The 23,524-nt window shown below is 41.4% G+C and overlaps 1 protein-coding gene across 1 annotated transcript in view; it reads right to left on the bottom strand.

Moving 5' to 3' along the window:
* Nucleotides 1–23,524, bottom strand: part of PCSK5 (proprotein convertase subtilisin/kexin type 5) — a 492,175-nt gene that overhangs the window by 39,426 nt on the left and 429,225 nt on the right. Inside the window, exons 25-28 of the mRNA XM_049895206.1 lie at nt 16,307–16,349; nt 10,819–10,955; nt 9,784–9,984; nt 1,586–1,669 (exon numbers count right to left, since the gene is read on the bottom strand). Coding sequence (XP_049751163.1) covers nt 1,586–1,669; nt 9,784–9,984; nt 10,819–10,955; nt 16,307–16,349 — 465 coding nt within the window. The remainder of the gene's footprint in view (nt 1–1,585; nt 1,670–9,783; nt 9,985–10,818; nt 10,956–16,306; nt 16,350–23,524) is intronic.

Below are 23,524 nucleotides of genomic sequence, written 5' to 3'. Positions count from 1 at the left end.
ATTTCAGTGGTTCAGAGCTATGACTGCTAACCAAAAGGTCGGCAGTTCGAATCCACCAGCTGTTCTTCAGAAACCCTATGGGGCAGTTCTACTCTGTCCAACAGGGTTGCTAGGGGTTGGAATCGACTCAACAGCAATGGGTTTTTTTTTTTGGCTTTGAGTCTCCAGAGCTGTTATTTCAGGTTTACCAGAGTATTTATTAGTGATGCTAAGTCTTCCAAGATAAGTTAAATCTCTAGAAAGGAAGTTGACTACAGGAGACCTTCATCCTTTTACTTTGCTACTAATATTGGGCATGGGTTACTATAGGCTTTGCTTTGCTGAGTAGATCGGTCTTATTGGTGTGGTCTACCCTTGTGCTTTCCCAATGCCTACCTTATTAAGACGCCAACATAGTAGTAACTCTTCCACTCAGCTCCTCCGTAACAGACTGTCTACTTATTTTTAATTGAAAACAATAGCACCAGCAACAGGTAACACCATTATTAAAGAAAACATGAAAAATCACTCCAACCCCCAAATTCCAAGACAATCCTTTCAATTTTTGAGTGTAACCTTGTATATTTTATATGATTATAATCATGACACACCCAGGAAGATCCCTGGGTGGAGTAAACGGTTTGCTGTCAGCTACTAACTGAAAGGTTGACGGTTCAAATCCACTCAGCGCTGCCGTGGAAAAAAGTCCTGGCAATCTACTACCATGAGATTATAGTCACTGAAAATCCCATGGAGCACAGTTCTACTCTGAAACATGTGGGGTCACCTTGAGTTAGAATGGACTCAATGGCAACTTTTTTTGCTTTTTGCACCACATTTTACTGTTAACATTGAACATCCCAATGCGGTCTTCATAATGATCACTTTAATGGGATCATAACGCACTTTATGTTAATGTGCCATGTTAACAAAATCTTCCCCTAATTCTGGGAAGTTACTTTTAATGCTTCACTTTTATAGAGGATGATGCAATTAATAATTAGTTGAGTTGTTACATTGTTGCTTTTCCTCTCCTAAATTCAGTATCAGTAATGAAGAAGGAAATAACAGGCAGGCAATTTATCCCCACTTCCATTTTCTACCTTAAGCTCTCTTGCTTTGGCTAAGGCACTCTAAAAGGGTGATGAAATCTGTAAAAATATCAAGTACCCATAAAACCAAACTCATTGCTGTCGAGTAGATTCTGACCTATAGCGACCCTACAGGACAGAGTACAAGTGTCCCAAAGAGTGCCTGGTGAAATCAAACTGCCAACCTTTTGGTTATCAGATGTAGCTCTTAACTACTACGCTACCAGCGGTTCCCACAGATCCTAGCAAATCTATGGCCAAGTCAACCGATAGCTTCATCATGTCTTTGGGTTAATAAATTTCACCCCCCACCTTTATTTTTTGTCCTTTGAAAACCAGTTTTCATTGGCAGTCAATGTTTGGGTCCTTGAGTTTCTCCAGAGTAGCCACTGTGGTAGGAACACGTGACAGGACTTGGTCAAGGTCCTACAAACCTCGTCACATAAAGATGCCAATAAACCCGTGATCCAATGAATTGACTTGGCCACTGCCTTCCCATCAAACTCCACACTAACCTTTTGGACACGAAGTACACAGAGTTGCAGATCCATTACAGGTTTTACAAGAAGAATGACAAGCCTGGTGTTGTCTCAAGATATCTGTGTAAGGAAAGAAATGACAAGTCAGTCTTCTTCTTTGAACAGGCTCACCATACTGCAGTGTTCACAAAAAGTCTCATGGATAAGGTCGTCTCCCCTCCTGCCCAAAGTAGAATCTCTTCAATTTTACATTAACTAACAGGGAGCCCCTGCCCATTGCCTACTGTGTGGACTTCATTCGTTTTCTCCCTTACTCTTACGCATTGACAATTGCCCCTTTCGCTATCAAGACTTTCCTTGCAAACTTCCAGTGACAGAGAATATGGTATCTTACAAGGCTGTCTTGAATCCTTTGGGGATATTTGGACTAAAAAATGTTATGTTTTTCATATATTAAAAATGTGTGCGAGTATGTGTGTGTACACACATGTGAATGAGTTTGCAAGTCAAAGGTAATCACATCTTTCCCCAAGATTCTTAGATGATCACTTCTCTTCACTCCAAGGTGATAACTGAGGATTCATGGGTCTCTTGTGGAGAAACATGTTTTCTTTCTTTCTTTTGTTCTCTGAAAACCATATTTTATTATTGGTCAATGTTTTGGGTCTCTCTGTTTCATCGGAGTAGCCATTGTGAAATTCAACCTAAATTTACCTCATCTTAAATTTGTTCTAAATCACTGTTAAACATTTAAATAATGGCTCCACCCTTGAGCTCTTTGGTTGGTCAGTTGTTAAACAGGCTGGCCCAGATTAATACACCATTGATTCCAGGAGTTTCCTTTCTGCCCCTCCAAGAACATTCAGTGGGTAAACTTCTCCAGTAGCCACCCAAGCAACTCCATGGGACAGTTTCAAAGACTACATAACAGCCTCAATGACACCACTCAATAATACGTGTTGAGACCTAGACTAAAACTCAAGAATTTGCATTTCAGTTTCAGCATGACTCATAAAAAAAAAAAAATGACTCATACAGGCTAATAATTAGAAAAAGAAGTTCTAGCTCAGACTGTGTGATATAAACGACTCTGACAGTCAATTCTTGGTGTTTTACCATTCCCCTCCATAATTCCTTCCTTCCTCCCTCCGGCCCTCCCTCCCTTGCCTTTCATTTTCTTTCTTCTCCTCAGTCTAGCATAGTTGGCTCTCTAGTCACACCTGCCTTCAGATCCCAGCTGTGATGCTTACTGGTAGGGTAACCACAGTCCTGCTTTCTATGTCTCTAAAATGAAAGAAAATGATTCCTCCTTTATAGGACAGTTGTGAAGGCTAAGTGAGACGATGTGTTTGAAGTGCTTAACACCATAGCTCAGTAAAGGGTAGTTCTTTCTGCTTCCTCTTCTTTCTCTTGGCTTCCTTATTGGTTACCATCCACCCCATTTCTGAGGCTTTTGTTTTATTTCCCTTTCCCTTTGCTGTCTTACACCTCTTAGTGGTACTGGGATGCACCATGATTGGTGCTCATGGTTAAAGAAGTACTGAATCTTGCAGTCGAGGAGTTGATATTCAAATAGACATACATGTGAGTACGCGTGTGTATCTGGCTGCCCGTGCTGAGTGACAGTTTATTTCCTAGTATAGAGAAAGAAATTTCCCTTGCTTTCCAGCAGACTAACGAAAGCTGATAGCCATGTGAATGATGAACTCTCCCTGGGGGACCTGTGAAGAGCTCAGATTAGCCTCATATAGAGGAATATTAGTTACTGGATTTTCCCAAAAGTGGTTGGCTTGCCTGTCAACATAACCAAGTCTTTCTCTGAAGGCTTTTCCAACCTGACAAATGTCACTTAACCCAAGGGAGAAAGACTTGGCAGCAGAAAGATAAGTAGCAAAGGATTCTGTTCCTAAGATCAGTCAAGATGCTTACTTAATGGATGAGAAAAGGTGCTGAAAGAACGATAACAAAAGGATATTCCTTGGACGTGGAACGCCTTGAATGTCTTTAATATTATATTTCCAGGCCATGTGTTGATTTCCTGTTGATTTTATCATCTTTAAATTAGATTGTGTTTATAGAAGTATGAGTTTTAATTTATATTATCGTATTTGTATAAATATAATATTCATATCCATACACACGTATATCTGTAATTACGTATATCTCATATTCTGGCAATTTGATACTTTACACACTTTGTTTAAAATGGTGTAATGTTCTCATTTCTCCACCAGAGGGGGCTCTGTACAAGCATTTAACTTCGCAATTACCCACTGCTGTCAAGTCGATTCCAACTCACAGGGAGGTACCTTGTAGGACAGAGTAGAAATGCCCCATAGGATTTCCAAGGCTGTAATCTTCATGGAAGCAGACTGTCTCATCTTTCTCCCTTGGTGAGTTCGAATTGCTGACCTTTCGGTTAGTAGCCCAGCGCTTAATCACTGTGCCACCATGGCTCCTTAGCAACTGCGTGTGGGCAATGGGTGAAGTCATCCCTAGCTCGCTGGAGTTCTTTATCATAAATATCATTGTGTAATAATAACTTCTATAAAGATTGGCTTTGTAATAAATCTGAAAGTTTAGTGACTTAGTTTCACTAATCTTTGTGTGAGTATAATTTGATCTCGATTATAGTTCCCTTCCCTCCCACTCCAGGACAGGACCAGAAGAAAAAAAAAAAAAGACTGACAAAGGAAGTGTAATGTTTTTCCTTCAGAAATGACTATAACTATAACCGTATATAAAGCAGGGGTCCTTTTTATTCTCATTTTTAAATTAAATAAGCAATACTCACATGGTTCAAAATGTTCAAAAGAAGACCATAAAGTTTCCCTTCCAATCCTCTTCCCCAGATACCCAGTTCCCTTCTCCAGAAGCAACCAGCAATACAAGTTCCATGCCTATTTTTTTCTAGAAATAGCCTAGGCACATGAAGCAAATGAATGGATATATTTGCCTTTTCTTCACACTTTTTAGTACAAACTCTACCTATTCACACTGTTCGTTGCCTTGCCTGTTTTTTTTTAAACCAATATATTTTGGACACCATTCTTTATGAGAATATAAAGCCCCTCCTGATCTTTTTGATGGCTCCATAGTATTCCACAGTATGGCTGAGTCAGACTTCGTTTCTTAGTCTCCTATTGGTAACCGTTTAGTTTGTTTCCAACCTTGGCTATTTCAAACCATTCTGCGGTGACAGAGAAGGCAAAAGGTGCTTCTGCAGCCAATTCTTAAAGACCTGCAAGGACAGAAGCTTTTCTTGATAGCCTCCCAGGTATAATCACTTAGCCTGTCAGGAAGTCTTAGATGTTAACAGGCATCTCCATGCTGAATTTCCTCAGTCTTTCCCCTCTGAGTGCCCACTTTGATTTTATGTCACCACCCCTCCTTGCTCCACCTCTCTCAGAACTTTCGGGTCCCCATTTGTTCCTTGCTTCCCAGTCTCTTGGGTTGGCTCCTGCATCGCAGTCTCTTGCAATGTGTTGTGATGGTCTTCTATTTCCCTATTACCTCTTTTGATTTGAACTTTCCACCTTCGTCGTTCCTGCAGCAGGTTCTTCACCAAAGATGGGCTTGCAGTGGGCACAGGTTCTTTTTTATTAAAAGAAATAAAGTGTTTTATTTTTTTAATTCAGAAAGGATAATGAAGAAGATAAAACTCACCCATAATCCCACCACCCAGTAATATCTGCTATGTGTACTTTGGCGTGTAGATTTCCCATCTTTATACTGAACATGTGAGTATAATTACCTATATGTATATATATATATATATATAATCATTAACATCTTTTGCATATATAATAATGACCCTAAATTTTTGCATTTAATATTACATATCTTATAGGAGTTTTATCCTGTCATTAAACTTTTTAATGGCATCATTTTTAGTGGTTTGCAAATTTATTTATGTGAACCATAATTCACTTAATTTTTGTCCTTTTTTTACATTTTTCATTTGCCCCCCCCCCTTTTTTTGCTATTATAAATAAAACTGCTGTGAACATCTTTGTGAATATACATTCTTGATTAAGTCAGGATTCTGCCTGGCTACTAGGCATCCCAACTGGCCATTATTTCCTGTCTTCTTTCTGGGGGCTATTATTTTCCTCAGACCTATATTACTCCCTAGGCTTCAATAATTGCTTTTTTCATGAGTTAAAGAAGGTTGCTTTGAAAAGTGGACTGGTATTTTGTGTGTTCAAATTGGATCAGGCTGAAGGTTAGGGAATAGACTACCTTTTATTTTGTGCACGTTATGTGCGGGGAGCTTTCGATGTCTTCTCTCATGTAATTCTCACGATGATTTTGTGTGGCTTAGTTTCATGTCCTCATTTTACAGATGAAGAAACTGAGGCTCAGGAAGGATGAGAGACTTGCTCAAAGTCACATAGCTAGTAAATAATAGAGCCAGGATTTCAGTTCAGGTATGCCTAACTGGAAGAGCCCTGCTGGCACAGTGGTTAAGCGCTTGGCTGCTAATCGAAAGGTCGGCAGTTCGAACCCACCAGCTAATTCATGGGAGAGAAGATATGGCAGCCTGCTCTGGTAAAGATTATAGCCTTGAAAACCCTATGGGGCAGTTCTAATACGTCCTATAGAGTCACTATAAGTTGGAATTGACTCCACTGCAACCCGTTTGATTTTCTGGTTTATGTCTATCTCTAAAGCTCATACTCACTAAGGTGATTTTTCAGTAATGAATTTGGACGTTGGTTTGATGGAGGCCAAAGCGGTGGTGTGCTGGTTAACCAGCTCTCTGGAAAAACAAAAAACTTGATTTGTAGTGTTTGCCAATTTCCATGGTGTAAAAACTCCCATTATGGCTGATTTCAAGCTGCCAATGGTTTACCAACTGATTTAAAAAATTCTTGAATATTTAACAGTTAGCACAAGCTGACACAAATGTTCCATCACACCACTGGGCCAAAGATTTCAAAAGGCTGCCTTATTTACCCAGCGACAGGCCCTTCCTGCACTCGGAGCTCTGGTGGATTAAGGGACTAAATATGATTCCCCATTTCTAAGTTAAGTGAGGTTAACAGTATACATCTCTTCAAAGTCCTTCTAGAAACCAGACTCTCATGGCATCTTTAAAGTTCTCTCATGTTCCGTTACTATTAGTAAACGTATCTCCCCGTTTTTGAGATTTTTCTTCCACATGTGAGTAGGTTTCAGTGTTTGCAACTGACTCAGGGATTCCAGACTTTTCCCCAGCACAGGAATTATAAGATCAAAAGGCAGGCAAATGATCCATTGCTAGGATGTGGTCAAAGATAAAAAGATAACTCACCATGCCTGTGCTTTGTGGATTAGGCTGTCATCAGAATATTTAATTAGAGCCTGCTATAAACATGGTTTTTATCAGTGATGGAAATAGGTGGGTAAGAAAAATGTGCAGGAGTTACTTCTGGAACTTTCCAGGACTGCTGGGGAAGAAACCACTTAAGAAAATCCGAACGATTTAACAGTAACAGAATAAATGATTTCCATGCCCGACAATGGTTTTAGGAACCCAGCTGAAGCTGTCATCTTCTCTCAAAGCCAGTGGCTTGCTGCACCTGAACGTTTCCATCAGTGGTGGCTTTGTGGGATGTTTGAGTGAGTGCTGAAACCTCTAACTGCGTGCTTACTATTGGTTTGATTTCTGCCATTTAGGGAGAGTGGACCAAGTAATCTTCGCAATATGTTGCTGGCTGGAAAAGGGAATCTGGGGATGAACTATACTTTTTGTGCAGTGACATTTTGGTGGTGGGAAGGACAGAGAGTCGAGCAGCCATTTTTGAAGATTACTTATTCTTGGCTGGCGGGTCTACCAGGCATGAGCTAATGTGTGCCGAAATCTCTATCCTTGGTCTCGGGTAGGAGGTGTTCCCACTCCGCTGGTAGTTGACAAAGAATTATAGCCCCCTTGTCATTGTCACTGTCATCCTGATTAGCCATCTTATTAAAAGAGGAGTTCAGGGAACACTTGTATGGGTTCTTATTTGAAGGATGTCTTCCTAGCACGTGCTGACATACACTCCTGTGGCAGGCCATAGTCGTGGGATGCAAACATGATCTCGCTGTTTCCACTGGGGAGCGGTGCAGGTGAAGGAATGGACTGAAATTGATTCCAGTTTACCTTTCAGAACTTAACCTGTGTTTGTTTTTTTTTTTAAATGGAAAAAAGCAAGAAAGCTTGCTGGTACCACCTAGGCAGCTACATTCTCTCATATACACTGTGTAATTTGTCTGGGCTTCCTCTAACTTCACCCAGGATGACTGCAATCTGCTTTCCATCATCTTAAAGGTGTGGCTAATTAGGGATTGTTCTCTGGAACTGTCTGCTCTCTCCTTACACTCTCGACCTTGTTTTTAAGGAGACGTGGGGAAGGATGAAGGCATTAGCTCCAATACTCCCAGGGCTTTATGGAATGCATTTCCCGTTTACTATCCATTTCAGGGCCTAAACTATGCTGTGCAGCCGAGGGATGGCCTTACCTTGCCTAATAAATAGACATTGTTTTCTCTCTGTCTATGGTCTGCGTGTCTCATTTCAGAGATCACAGACATGGAAAAGCGTGTCCATGTCATTGACTTTATTGCTTTTGTCCAGCCACAAGAAGCATTCTCATCTGCTTCCAAAGCTCTTATTAGTGCTCAACCCCCAATGGACTAATTCCTTTATCTTTTCAAAAACATTACATTTCGAGAGTAGAAATTGTCGAGGGATGGGTGCGGTGCTTCAACAAAGGGGAACAATCAAAGCCCGATTTCTGTTTGCAAAACGCGTAGTCCAGTTGAAGGGATGGGTAATCATGTAGGGAATCAAGTCTGCTCTGACTCTTGGCTCCCTGGACCTTTTCATCATCTGGTACGCCAGATAAAATACAGATGTTCTGAGCTCCGAACACAGCATCAGGCCATTTTCCTCTTGGCTTGCGGTGCCTCTTACATGCCTGAATGCCAGACAAACTCTTTTTTCAGCATTTTGGTTCAGCTTAAATTCATGGAAGGTATCCCAATCTGGACTGAATAATTTTCTTCCCAGCCATATCTCTAAAATAGGCCCTGTGTTCTCCTTGGCCTTTGGCTGGTGGGTTTGTGACGGCCTCTGAGCCACTCTTCCTTTAGTCACATGGGCAACATTGCCGTAGTAGACAGCCGCCATGGACATCCTTCCTCGCTCACCTGGCAAGACTTTCTCCTGCCCCCAACCTATCACTCTCTCATCCTGTGTGGACCTTCTTTCAGAGTCTGTTGCTTCCGCCCCGACGTGACTCTTTCAACAAACCCTTGCCTCGGAATCCAACAGAGAACATCTTGTTTCCATGAGGGTCTCTGCCTAGAATGTGAATCAGGTTTTTCCAACAAGAAGAGAATTTTGTTTTGAATCACCTCAGACATGGAGAGGTCACTGAAAGTTTGTAATTACCTTGCAAGGAAGCCTGTGACTGAGGCTTAAATGTGAGAAGGCTGATTCTAAAGACTTAGGTAAGAAGGAGATACATGCAGGTCTTTGCTGTTAGATTCCAAGCTCCCACAGTTTTCCTTCCTCTTTTCCCCTCTCCATCCTCCCATTTTCCCCCATCTGTAACTGGGGAGGGCAACTCTTAAAGGCAAACTTGAACAGTGTCAAGTTCTAATAATTAATCATAAAGATCAGTTGTTTTAGGGTAAGCTCCAATACTTTGAAGCAGTTCTTCCTTGTCTAACTGGAAAAACCTACCCCATTGGCTAGATTTCCTTTACTATAATAAAAAAATACATGAATGTGATAGAAGCTAATTAGAAATTTTTGAGAAAATGGTAGTTTGGGCCATTTCCCTATATGACTCTCTATATATTCCAGTCCCTGGGTGGTACAAATGGTTAAGTGCTTGTTCCCACTGGGAAGGTTGGTAGTTTGAAACCACCCAAGAGGCACCTTGGAAGAAAGACCTGGTGATTTGCTTCTGAAAGGTCACAGCCATGAGAATTCTATAGAGCAAGTTCTACTCTGCACACGTGGGGTTGCCATGAGTCAGAATCTACTCCACAGCAGCTGGTTGGTTATTGGTTGGACTTCATCAGGGAGAAACCCAAGTGGCCAGACCACTAATAAGCTGCTCTTTGGGTTCCCCCTGCTGGCCAAATGCCACCACAGCCTCCTACCCTCTTCCACAGCAAGCACCAGAGAGACCCATAGGAAGTCAGACCCATAGGAAGTCAGACCCATAGGAAGGATCCCTCTCTTGAGAGGCACATACCATTCCAGAATTTGCCTTCCACTTTGGTCTGGGCAGGACTGACACATTTCCCATGCAGAAGCTGCAGTCCTTCTTGGCAACTGCTGCATTCTCCATAGCCAAGGCCCATGCAGGTTTTGCAGGCTCGGTGGCAGGGCTCACATTCTCCCACTTCTGGATCGCCATAGAAGCCAGGGCCACATTTCTTCACACAATGGCCGCCTACATAGAAACACAGAGAGGAAGCACGAAGACATACCCCAGCCAGCTTAGCTTGGTGGTCTATGCAAGGCCAAGTTCTACAGAGGCAGAAGGGAGTCTTAGGGAACATTTTTGCTTGTGTTTATCGAAAAGAAACCGAGGGCCTCACTAGCTTATTTCAACCAAAGGATGTGTTTTAATAAATTCCATACCTTATCTAAGTTCTCTTTGGCCATTGGCTTGAAGGGTTAAAAAGAAATGACATTCTTGAGGCCTTGAAAAATTATAAATCAAATGAACTTCTATATATGAAGATCACTGTGAGCTCTCTGCCCATTCTTCCCCTCAGAAAAATTCAAGAGCACTGAACAATTAACTCTTCATTTGGAAGAATCACAGCATATTTCTTCCCTAACAATCTATTTCCATCAAAGTCAATGGATTGACTGAGGCATAAGACAAGAGATCTTGTAACTGTTACATTGCATAGGAATATATAATAAGGATTAAGTCTCAAGGGAAGGGGCATGGATATTCCATGTGACTTCAACTCCAAAGCATTTATCTTCAGGTGACCATCTCTTACTTAACCCTCTTTCCATGCTCACCCTTGTTTCCATCAGCTTGGAGATGCTTGAGGTTAGTTAGTAAGATATAAATTATACTTTAGGAATAAAAGCAGAATGAAGTCTTGGCTAATGGTTACTTTCAGTCAAATTAAAGTTTCTCTTTGGACAAGAGGCACCAGTACATGAAGACCCTGAAATCAATCACTGGGGCCTCCTGTTACCCTGACTGGGTGCTGTCCCTTGGGAGCCTTGGTTGCACTTTCTACAATGTCGTTTTCTGGCTTACCCAAGAGGAAGAAGCCCTCTTCACACCAGTAGCACTCGTTTTGGTCACAGTTGCCACAATTGGGATTGCACTCTTTGCATTCAAATTCTTCATTGTAGGTTTTTTCAGGGCAGGTTCTGTAACAATGGTGTTTAAACCTGGGGGAAGAAGATGTAGTTTCTTCTATGAGATGTGGTGATATATTTCTCTTAAGCACCATGGTTTAATTTCCTATGCATCTTTTTTTTTAAAACAGGAGTAGATATTAGGATTTCAAAGGAAGAAACCAAGTCATTAACCACCTCCGCTGTACCTCTGAACACCCTTTACCAGAGCAGTTAGTTGGAGGACAGGATGGGGAGAAGTGAATGCTAAGGAAATAAACAGATATTTACGAATTACTGATTATATGTCAAGTATTAGCTCATTTAAATCTCCACACAATCCCTGTTGTTGTTGTTGTTAGGTGCTGTTGAGTCATTTCCGACTCACATCGACCCTGTGTACAATAGAACGAAACACTGCCGGGTCCTCTGCCATCCTCAAAATTGTTATGCTTGAGCCCATAGTTGCAGCCACTGTGTCAGTCCATCTTGTTGAGGAACTTCCTCTTTTTCACTGGCCTTCTACATTACGAAGCATGATGTCCTTCTCCAGGGGCTGATCCTTCCTGATAATATGTCCAAAGTATGTGAGACATAGTCTAGCCATCCTTGCTTCTAAGGAGCATTCTGGTTGTACTTCTTCCAAGACAGACTTGTTCGTTCTTATGACAGCCCATTGTATATTCAATATCCTTTGCCAACACCACAATTCAAAGATGTCAATTCTTCTTCAGTCTTCTTTTTTCATTGTCCAGCTTTTCATGCATATGAGGCAATTGAAAACACCATAGCTTGGGTCAAAAAAAAAAAAACAATCCCATTGCTGCCGAGTCAATGCCGACTCATAGCGACCCTACAGGACAGAATAGAGCTGCCCCATAGGGTTTCCAAGGAGAACCTGGTGAACTGCTGACCCTTTGGCTAGCAGCCTTAGTTCTCAACCACTACGCAATCAGGGTTTCCATGGCTTAGGTCAGGCTCACCTTAGTCTTCAATGTGACATCTTTGCTTTTCAACACTTTAAAGAAGTCTTTTGCAGCACATTTGCCCAATGCAATGTGTCTTTTGATTTCTTGGCTGCTACTTCCATGGGTGTTGATAGTGGATCCAAGTAAAATGAAATCCTTGACAACTTCAAACTCTTCTCCATTTATCATGACGTTGCTTATTGATCCAGTTGTGAGAATTTTTGTTTACTTTATATTGAAGTGTAATCCATACTGAAGGCTGTGGTTTTTGATCTTCATCAGTAAGTGCTTCAAGTCCATTTCACTTTCAGCAAGCAAGGTTGTGTCATGTGCATAACGCAGGTTGTTAATGAGTCTTCCTCCAATTCTGATGCCCCATTCTTCTTCATATAGTCTAGCTTCTTGGTTTATTTGTTCAGCAAACAGATTGAATAAGTATAGTGAAAGGATAAAACCTTGACTCACCGTTCCTGACTTTAAGCCATGCAGTATGCCTTTATTCTGCTTGAACAACTGCCTCCTGATCTATGTACAGGTTCTTCATGAGCACAATTAAGTTTTCTGCAATTTCCATTTTTTGCAATAATATCCATAATTTGTTATGACCCACACAGTTGAAAGCCTTTGCATAGTCAATAAAACACAGGTAAATATCTTTCTGGCATTTTCTGCTTTCAGCCAGGATCCATCTGACATCAGCAATGATATCCCCAGTTCCAAGTCCTCTTCTGAATCCAGCTTGAATTTCTGGCAGTTCCTTGCCGATATACTGTTGCAGCCACTTTTGAATGATCTTCAGGAAAATCCTACTTGCATGTGATATTGATGATATTATTCAATAATTTCCACATTTGGTTGGACCACCTTTCTTGGAAATAGGCATAAATACGGATCTCTTCCAGTTGGTTGGACTGGTAGCTGTCTTCCAAATTTCTTGGCATAGACAATTGAACACTTCCAGTGCTGCATCCGTTTGTTGAAACATTTCAACTGGTATCCCGTCAATTCCTGGAGCCTTGTTTTTTGCCAATGCCTTCAGTGAAGCTTGGGCCTTTTCCTTCAATACCATCAGTTCCTGATCATATGCTACCTCCTGAAATGGTTGAACATCGACCAATTCTTTTTGGTACAGTGACTGTGTGTACTCCCTCCATCTTCTCTTAATGCTTCCTGTGTCCTTTAATATTTTCCCCGTAGAATCCTTCAATATTGCAACTCAAGGCTTGAATTTTTTCTTCAGTTCTTTCAGCTTGAGAAATGCCGAGTATGTTCTTCCCTTTTGGTTTTCTACCTCCAGGTCTTTGCACATGTCATTGTAATACTTTGTCTTCTCGAGCTGCTCTTTGAAATCTTCTATTCAGCTCTTTTACTTCATCATTTCTCCCTTTCACTTTAGCTACTCCATGTTCGAGAGCAAGTTTCAGAGTCTCTTCTGACATCCATTTTGGTCTTTTCTTTCTGTCCTTTTTTTTTTAATGACCTCTTGCTTTCTTCATGTTTCATGTCCTTAATGTCATTCCACAACTCGTCTGGTCTTTGGTCGTTAGTGTTCAATGCATCAAATCTATTCTTGAGATGGTCTCTAAATTCAGGTGGGATATGCCCAAGGTCATACTTTGGCTCTAGTGGACATGTTCTAATTTTCTTCAGTTTCAACTTGAACTTGCATATGAGCAATTGATGGTCTGTTCCATAGTCAGCCTCTGGCCTTGTTCTGGCTGACGATATTGAGCTTTCCATCATCTTTTTTCCATAGATATAGTCAATTTGATTCCTGTGTATTCCATTTGGCGAGGTCCACATGTATAGTTGCTGTTTATGTCACTGAATAAAAGAAATTTGCAATGAAGAAGTCATTGGTCTTGCAAAATTCTATCATGCGATCTCCAGCATTGTTTCTAACACCAAGGCCATATTTTCCAGCTCGTGATCCTTCTTCTTTGTTTCCAACTTTCGCATTCCAATCACCAGTAATTATCAATGCATCCTGATTGCATGTGTGATCAATTTCAGACTGCAGATGTTGGTAAAAACCTTCAATTTCTTCATCTTTGGCCTTAGTGGTTGGTGTGTAAATTTGAATAATAGTCATATTAACTGGTCTTCCTTGTAAGCATATGGATATTATCCTATCATTGACAGCATTGCACTTCAGGATAGATCTTGAAATGTTCTTTTTGACGATGAATGCAATGCCATTCCTCTCTTCAAGCTGTCATTCCTGGCATAGTAGACCATATGATTGTCTGATTCAAAGTGGCCAATACCAGTCCATTTCAGCGCACTAATGCCTAGGATATATACATTTTTATGCATTCCATTTCATGAACAAAACACAATCCTTATGTGGTAGATATTACTAATCTTTAATTTCTAGATTAGGGAACTGAGTGAGGTTCAAGGTCAAGTGCTCAAAGTCACAAAGCTAGTTCAAGATGGGGCTGGGATCCTAAGTACAGTCTGTCTGAAAGGGTAGCTTGTGTGCTTTTGCCACACTATACCTGGCACTTGCAAGGGATGAGACAGCTCAGTGTTATGTTCAAGTAGCTTACCAAAATGTCTGTAATCAGATTAATAATAACAGCAAAAGCCTTAGCTTTTATGTGTACATTTTTACACCTATTATCTCTTATTATATAATAAAATGCAATTCCTATGCGACTGAATTGCAGGTGCACTTGGAGGGGGAGTGGACCAAAGTTGCACTTTTCTCCTTTGATGAATTTCACAGTATCAACAAGACACAAGGGGAAATCTTTGCATTACTTCCTTAAGAACTTCTACTTTACAGTGTTTTATTGGCTGCATTCAAGGTTATTAAATATTTTAAAAGATAATAAATGTGTATTTCTTTAAAAAAAAAACAACTCATGTTTTGCCCTTAGTGATATTGGGACGTGTCTCTTCAGTGTATTTGTTGCTCGAGGGGTTTTATGAAGCATGCTTACTAGTGTATTAGCAGTGAACCTGAAAGGCTGACAGTGCTGGCTCCAAAGCTTAACAGATGTCAATGAAGAAGGCAGGCAAGGTAAAGTCAGGCTGAAGGGATGCAGAATTGTAAGAGGGCCAAAGCAGAGAATTGCTTTCCCACTTCCACACAGTTACCGTATCCTTATTTGAGTCTAAGTTCTCTTCCTCCAGTTGTTCAAGAAATATCTTGTGCCCCCAACCATGTGACCTCACCAAGGAATGCTGCTTGTCTCTGCTTGGAGATCCTGTGGCAGGCCATAGGTTGGGTAAATATCAACTATAAAACTGCTGACAAATAACTTTCTGCTCATTAAATGTCATCTGGTCTACCTTATACTACTCAAACCTGGGGGGTCTCTTCTCCACCCCTCCTCCCCTGTTTAAATGGAGCAATAATTTAAATCAACAGGTCAGGTCTGCAGTGATATAGAGACACAGTCAATGTAGAATAACAGGCTCTTCTGGAAAAGTTGAATTAAAACCATAAGATTAAGTAATGATAAGGTTAACTGATCATTTTTAATGTGTTTCAGCTTGTCGGAACATTTTTCCTTCTCATCCTCCCCATCCCTTTAACATTTTAACATCAACTACCACATTTCAAGTCCCTGGAAACTGACAGAGGTGGAAGGTAGTGCGGTGACAAGTGAGGTAGGACTACCAAAGCTGGGGTGCCCAGATCTGTCCCTAGCTTGTGGTACAATGTGAGGGGAACCCATTGCCTTCCTGAGCATCAGTTTTCTCTTCTGGTGACCAACGTTGATCCTATGCCCCTGACAATCTTGATGGACAGGTGAAGAGGGGGAAAGGACATGAGAGTCTGTATATCACAGAACTCTCTAGTAGTCAGCGTGACAGGGAGAAATTACGCAGCCCATGCATTATCCAGAACCTTCCTTTCCTTTTCATCTCCCTTCTTTTCTGAGTTTTTCTTCCAAGATGGGTACCAATGTACACTGGAAGACTGGAATAGGAAGGGGAGATGACATTGGAAACTACCATCTTTGATTTTGAAGATATCTATTAAAATAGATAGTGGCCTAAGTCTCTCATTGTCCATGGGATGAGCAAGAGCTCATGTACTTTCAGCCCGAAGCATCTGACCCCTCCAAGGACAAGATCTCTCTGCAGACATGTGGAAACAGCTTGCTTGGTGTCAGATATACTATTAAGGTCTGTCCAGAAACATCAAGATCTGAATCTTGGTAAGCCATGACACGATTCCTAGACACCAATGTCAGGCTGGAAGACTTTCAGGATCAAGAAAGAGAAGGCCTCCTTTCGAGGCAAGAAAACAGCTGGTCTCTTATTGCTAAATCCAAGAATTGCTTGTTAATAGCCTGACAGACCAGAGTTGCTTCGGGCTGTAGGACCTCTTTGCTTTAATCACTTACTGGATTTAGGCTTAAGTCAGTAATGCTTAAACGGCAGAAAAGTTACTGCCAGGAAAAAGAAGGCCAAACTTACATGTAATACCCCGTAGCGCATGATGTGCAGGTTCCTGGATCATCTGGAAAAAAAAATTATAATAATGAAAAATAATAATCACTAGGAATTTGTCATTTGAACAAATGGACTTTGGCAAAGTTGTGACTTGAAACAAAGAATCTTCTGGGCTGGTTTCATGAAATGTGCTGTCCAGAACTGATATTTGAACAGACTGCACCATTTTTAATTAGTAACAAGATGTACACTAGGATTTATCTTTAGCCAAGGTAGTAAATAGTTCTCATAAATGCTTGGCCCTGACTTTCAAGGAGAAATAGGCCCAAGCTACTGGGTCTTTATATTGAAGATCAACAGGCGATCCAAATTAAGAACCCCTGGCCTCTCTTGAAATAGAGGCATCAAGTATGCCCACACACAAACATTCAGAAAGGGCTTTCCAAGAGTTACCCTCAGACTACATGTCAATCTAACTGTGTATAATTTGGAAAGTCCCTTTGAAATCTGGGCAATTATCTTTGGCAATTATCTCTCCCAACACAAGTATCCACTTTGTGCTCTGCACTTCACAACCCTCTTAAAGAAACCATTCTGTTCTCATTAAGTGCAATGATTCAATGTGTCCCTGTTGGCTCAGAAAAGCGCTCTTTTCTGTAGCTTTCAGGGGATTTAAAGAGGGAGAAAGAACTTTGAGAGTCACCAACTCGGTCTGTTTCCCTCCCTCTTAGCCCTCCCAGCAAGATGCAACTCCAAAATCTGATTATTAAGGGAATTCTATGACTTTCTTTGGTCCATGAATTCTTATAACATGGTTCTTGTAACCGTGGGCAGGTTCTGTTGTTTTACCTATAACCTAGTCCTGCTCTTTTCATTCTAATAGGAATTATGGAATAACTGCCCTCCTTTAAAACACTCCTCTGGGTGCATGATGATTTTTATGTCACTTTCAACTTAATTTAAACTAAATAAAACTTTGTCCCTTGAAATTTGTGTGTAGCTTTTCTTTCTAGTCTATTCTGGGCTCCATTTTGGTATTCTCAAAGACTGTCTCTTGGTGGTAGAGACCACCTCACCTAAATCTTTAGTTACACACTTGCCTGAGGTCCTCCTAGGAATTTCGCAAAATGACACCTCCTTGCATTACACATGATTCATGCATTTCACCAAAAATTACAGTGAAAAAAAATTCTAGAACAGGCTCTGCCAATTAAGCATGGACTTTCAGAACCCTTTGGCAACAGCCTGGTGGTGATGCAGTGGAGAAGGCACTGGCCTGGGAGTTGGGCTACTTGTTTCCAGTTTGAAATTTAAATCTGGAATTACTGTCTTGTGGCAGTGAGGGTTCAGTCGTAGAATTTTTGCTTTCCACACGGGTGACACGTGTTCTGTTCCTGGCCTGTGAAACGCATGTGCAGCCACCACCTGTCTATCAGTGGAGCCTCGAGTGTTGCTATGATGCTGAACGAGTTTCAGTGGAGCTTCCAGACTAAGATGAATTAGGAGGAAAGGCCTGGTGGTTTATTTCCAAAAATCAGCCGGTGAAAACCCTATGTAATCACGATGGTCCAGTCTGCGACCTATCATGGAGATGGAACAGGGCTCTGCAGCATTTCATTCTGTTGTACATTGGAGTCACCACCAGTCACTGGTAGCTAACAACAACTGTCTTGTAAACTTGTATTAACACCACTCTACTTTCTGGGTTCCGATTTCTTCAGCTATAAAATGAGCAGGTTGGACGAGATGTTTGCTAAGACTCTTCCAAAACCAAAGAATCTGAAATTGAGTCTAGCAGAAGTCGGCAAACTATGGCCTTCCGCAGCAAATCCAGCAAATTCCATTTGTTTACGCATTGCCTGTGGCTGCCTTCGTGCCACAACGTCAGAGTTGAGTAGTTGTGACTGAGCCCGAAAGTATTAACTCTCTGCCGCTTTAAATAAAATGTCTGCTGACTCCTGGCTGTAGCGCTATTGGCTCATGACTTTATCATGCTTGCCTTTGTTAGGTAACACAGGTGTAAATGTTAATGTCTAAACAGTTGGCCTGGGAGTTCCTCTTAGGGAGAGAACTGCCTATATTTAGGAAAATACCTTGTTAAACTACTTGGGGGAAAGTTTCATTGGAAGGATGGAATGGCAGCCGAGGCAGTGAAGGAGATGGCCAGGCTCTTCTGCAGGAGGCCGTGATTTGCACATGAGAGCGAAATGGTTTTATGTCTGGGTCAACATGGTCTATTCCAGGGCAGCTAAATCAGGACAGTGAAATGAAACCATAAATCAGGCTAATTATGTAGAAACCAGGAATCTGAAGCTAGAAAAGCCCAAGAGAATGAAACGCTCCCTGGAATTCTTAGAAATTTTGGGAAAGGCGTTATGCTTCCAGAATTCACGGATTCAGGATCTGATTTCATCTTAAGGTAGAGCAGAGGCCCCAGAGAACACCAATGATTCCACTGGGCAACTTCATTTCCCGCTGCCAGTCTATTTCTGCCTCAATATTCCACTTAGTTCTTCTCCTAAATGACTTGCTACCATTCAGCTCACATTTAGGGAGCTTACTTTGTCTCTGCCTGTCCCCGATGAACGTATTTGATCCTGACGATTTTGCTAATTTGGCAAGGGCTGGGGAAATTCTAATCCTGTTCCCTAATGTTCTGGCCATCCCTTCCATCTAGGAACTTAATGAGCTTACTCTCTGCTCCTTGAAGCAGGTCACTGATGAAAATGTTAAACAGAACCAAGTCTCACAAATGTGCATACCAATGTAGTCTTGAGTTCAGCGACTTTTCCAGCCCAGTTGCACAGTGAATGTGGTAACTTTACAACAGTTTGCATAAATGAATAATGCATAGAATATGAACTGTGTCTTTTAATGGCCTATGAATGCCCATTAGTCTTTCTCATTATTACCAGTTGTTCTAAAGAATAAGAATTAGTAAAAAAAAAAAAAAAAAATTCCATCCTCGAAGATCCACAAGTCAGACATAAGCTAAATGGATTTAGCCTGACCACTGAGAGGCAGCTGTTATGGGATTAAGGAAGAAGGTAACAATCCCAGACACAGAAGTGGACTCTAAGTCAGCTTGGCATTTGAGGGGTAAGGAGGGGTGGCTTAAGGAGAAAGATTAATTTTCCTGGCTTCTAGTGTGTGTGTGTTGGGTTTGGGGCAGTGGTGAGGGGGTGGGGGAGTCTAAACAAACTAGAATTGTTAACTGTCTTAGAAGTTGTTATCCCAAGTAGAATGTTTAAAAAGCTCTGGGTATTTGATCTTGTCCAACTTCTGAGTTAAGAGAGCATATTTTGAGGAGGGATGGGGCAAGTTCAGTCTTAATTCAGAGAGAGTGCCTCACATTTGGAGAAAAGCCTTCAGAAATAGTTGCTGGCTTCCAGCTACTCACATCCCCGCTGAGGAGAATATGTGAGCAGATGTCTTGTTAGGATGGGGATACAGCCTGCCTTTGTTTTATTTATTTATTTATTTATTATTGTACTTTAGACGAAGGTTTACAGAACAAACCAGCTTCTCATTAAACAGTTAGTACACATATTGTTTCGTGACATTTGTTACCAACTCCACAACATGTTAACACTCTCCCTTCTCGACCTTGGTTTCCCTATTACCAACTTTCCTGTCCCCTCCTGCCTTCTAGTCCTTGCCCCTGGGCTGCTGTGCCGCTTTAGTCTCATTTTGTTTCATGGGCCTGTCTAATCTTTGGCTGAAGGGTGAGCCTCGGGAATGACTCCACTACTGAGCTAAAAGTGTGTCCGGGGTCCATACTCTCGGGGTTTCTCCAGTCTCTATCAGGCCAGTAAATCTGTTTGTGTGTGTGTGTGTGTGAGAGATAGAATTTCCTTCTGCATTTTTCTCCGGCTCTGTCCAGGACCCTCTACTGTGATCCCTGTCAGAGCAGTCAGTGGATGTAGCCGGGTGCCATCTAGATGTACTGGACTCAGTCTGGTGAAGGCCATGGTAGTTGTGGTCCATTAGTCCTTTGTATTAATCTTTCCCTTGTGTCTTTAGTTTTCTTCATTCTCCCTTGCTCCTGAAGGGCTAAGACCAGTGGAGTATCTTAGACGACCACTCAGGCTTTTAAGACCTCAGACACTACTCACCAAAGTAGAATGTAGAACATTTTCTTTATAAACTATCTTATGCCAATTGAGCTGGATATTCCCTGAAATCATGGTCCCCGTGGCCCTCAGCCCAATAATTCGGTCCCTCAGGGAGTTTGGATGTGTCTATGGAGCTTCCAGGACCTTGTCTTGTACAAGTTTTGCTGGCTTTACCAGTATTGTCTACTGTCTTACCCTTTACCAAAGTTACTGCGTATCAATTGTCTATTGAGTGTTTTTCCATCCCTACCCCTGCCCTCCCTCGTAACCATCAAAGAGTATTTCTTTTTGTGTAAACTTTTTCAGGAGTTTTTACAATAGTGGTCTCATACAATATTTGTCCTTTTGTGACTGACTTATTTCACTTAGCATAATGCCCTCCAGTTTCATCCATGCTATGAGATGCTTCACAGAAGCATCATTGTTGCATAATACTCCATTGTGTGTATGTACCATAGTTTGTTTACACATTCTTTTGTTGATGGGCATCTAGGTTGTCAGTCTGCCTTTCTTGAGAAAATTCATTTTTATTGTCTTTTTTTAGAGGATGAGGTGGGCAGAACTACAACGTCAGCTTTGTCTTGAGAGCCCTTCATGATGCCCTGTCACCTTTCCTCTGATTACATGAAGACCATCAATACTGGAACTCATTGCGAACCCCCAAGACGAGGGCCACTGTCATCACCAACACACACAGTTGACGCCACTTTCGGCAGCCGGCTTACGTTCTCTGCCATTTTATTTTGTTCTCCCTAATACCTAGAGCCTTCACTGTGGAATATGGATGGATCATGGTTATATTAGGATTTATGTACATGTTACCCATAAAATGTATTGGAAACGGGATATTTTTAAACTCAAGTTGAAGCTCACTACTTAAAAAAAAGTCAGAGAAGAATAAGTCATTTTTATGGTTTACATAATCATTGGGTCACATAATTAAGGATACGCACAGGCTAAAATGCCTCTAAATGCCAAGTTTTACAGTTCTTATTGTATGTTCATTTTCATTTGAGGGAGGAGAGAAGAAACCCTGGTGTCTTAAGGACAGCCCTTCATTGTATAACATCCATAAGTACCAGAATTAGCCATGAATTAGCTATCATGTTTAGATAGAATTGGCTTTCTGAAAAATTGTGAGGAAAAGATGATTTCAGGATGTTCCTACCTTACCTTTGGCTATTTCCTTCAATGCTCATTTTTAGGCTTCTAGCCAGACTTCCCTCTACCACTCCCCATTGAAATCTGTCTTGCAACACATTATCACGAGGGCCTACGAAGTAACTGCCTAGGACGTAGACTAATGGGCATTTTAAATTTGTGCTGTTGGGAGATTGCTGGGCTCTCACTTACCTTAGTCTCCTCTCCTCCCAGGTTGTTCTAGATTCCCTAGTCTCCTTCTAGCTTCACTCTCTGTGCCTTCAGGCCCCACCTGTGTTGCATAAAACATCACTCACCTGATTGTACTTCAACAAACCCTGGATGCTTGCTTTTCCCAGTTGTTCACTACCTTTTGACTCAGCCCTCTTCTCAGGATCCAATCACCTAGGTCCTAGTCTCCACCAAACTCGGATTCTATTCACCTTCCTAGGATTCATCTTGACCAATGCCTCCCAGTGCTTAGGCAAAGTATTATACCAAACCGATGCTCCATCCATGCCTCATATGGCTCTACCCTAACCACATCCCAAGCTCCATCAAACTTCATCAATAACCAAAATCTAAAGCAGTAGCCGCCATACTTTCTGACTCACTACAAAATTGATTAAAAAAATTAGCATGCAGACACAATATACATCTATGCATGTATGTGTATGTACATAACTTATTTAATTATTTTGGTGCATTAATATTTTACCTATACTAAAAAGGTATGTTAGAGTAGAAAATATAAGAGAATAATATAAAAATAATTGTGAATACCAATTTTATTTTTTTCTGCAGCCCAGTGGGTTGTCTTGCACATCTCTCTTTCGAAGACCAATGACTCAGGCCACACCCACCTTAATGCCACATATGAACAAAAAACATGTTTTAGATTCAGTTTTTTAAGGTTATGATTGAAAGAACGGCTCTCTGATGGGTTTGCTCATCTTCATCTAAGGACCCCCTTGCACTTGGCTTCCAGTCCTTCCTTATTTATAGACAGGCTATTTGATTTTAATCAACTTGTTCGCCTAGCATTTCTGGGCTTGAGAGGTAGTGGAAAACATAGATATGAATGAAAGTGTTTCAACCATGTGATTAGATTCCCTTTTCTCCACCTGTCTTCTACCACCCTACTATGAATTGAATTGTATCCCCAAAAATATGGGTTGTGGTGGCACAGTGGTTAACCAATTGACTGTTAACCGAAAGGTTGGCAGATTGAGACCACCAGCAACTCTGAGGCAGAAAGATTTGCCAGTCTACTTCTGTAGAGATTCACAGACTAGGAAACCCTATGAGGTTGCTATGAGTCAGAATCCACTCGATGGCAGTGGTTTTTTTTTTTTTTTTTTTTGGTTTTGGTTGTGTCTATGGTTATAATCCTATTTGGGAATGGATTTTCTTTGTCATGCTGATGAGGCAATATTAGTGTATGGTGTGTCTGAAGTCAATCTCTTTTTTAAAATTTTTATTGTGCTTTAAGTGGATGTTTACAAATTAAGTCAGTCTCTCACACAAAAACTTAATATACACCTTGCTACATACTCCCAATTACTCTCACCCTAATGAGACAGCTAGCTCTCTCCCTCCACTTTCTCTTTTCGTGTCCATTTTGCCAGCTTCTAACCCCCTCTACCCTCTCATCTCCCCTCCAGGTAGGAGAAGTCAACATAGTCTCAAGTGTCCACCTGATCCAAGAAGCTCACTCCTCACCAGCATCCCTCTCCAACCCATTGTCCAGTCCAATCCATGTCTAAAGAGCTGGCTTCGGGAATGGTTCCTGTCCTGGGCCAACAGAAGGTCTGGGGGCCATGACCACTGGGGTCCTTCTAGTCTCAGTCAGACCATTAAGTCTGGTCTTTTTATGAGAATTTGGGGTCTGCATCCCACTGCTCTCCTGATCCCTCAGAGGTTCTTTGTTGTGTTCCCTGTCAGGGCAGTCATTGGTTATAGCCGGGCACCATCTAGTCCTTCTGGT

This window comes from Elephas maximus, chromosome 9 (assembly GCF_024166365.1).
Source record: "Elephas maximus indicus isolate mEleMax1 chromosome 9, mEleMax1 primary haplotype, whole genome shotgun sequence".
Taxonomy (NCBI): domain Eukaryota; kingdom Metazoa; phylum Chordata; class Mammalia; order Proboscidea; family Elephantidae; genus Elephas; species Elephas maximus.
The sequence above is the reverse complement of the archived record's forward strand: the minus strand, read 5'-3'. Positions and strand labels throughout refer to the sequence as shown.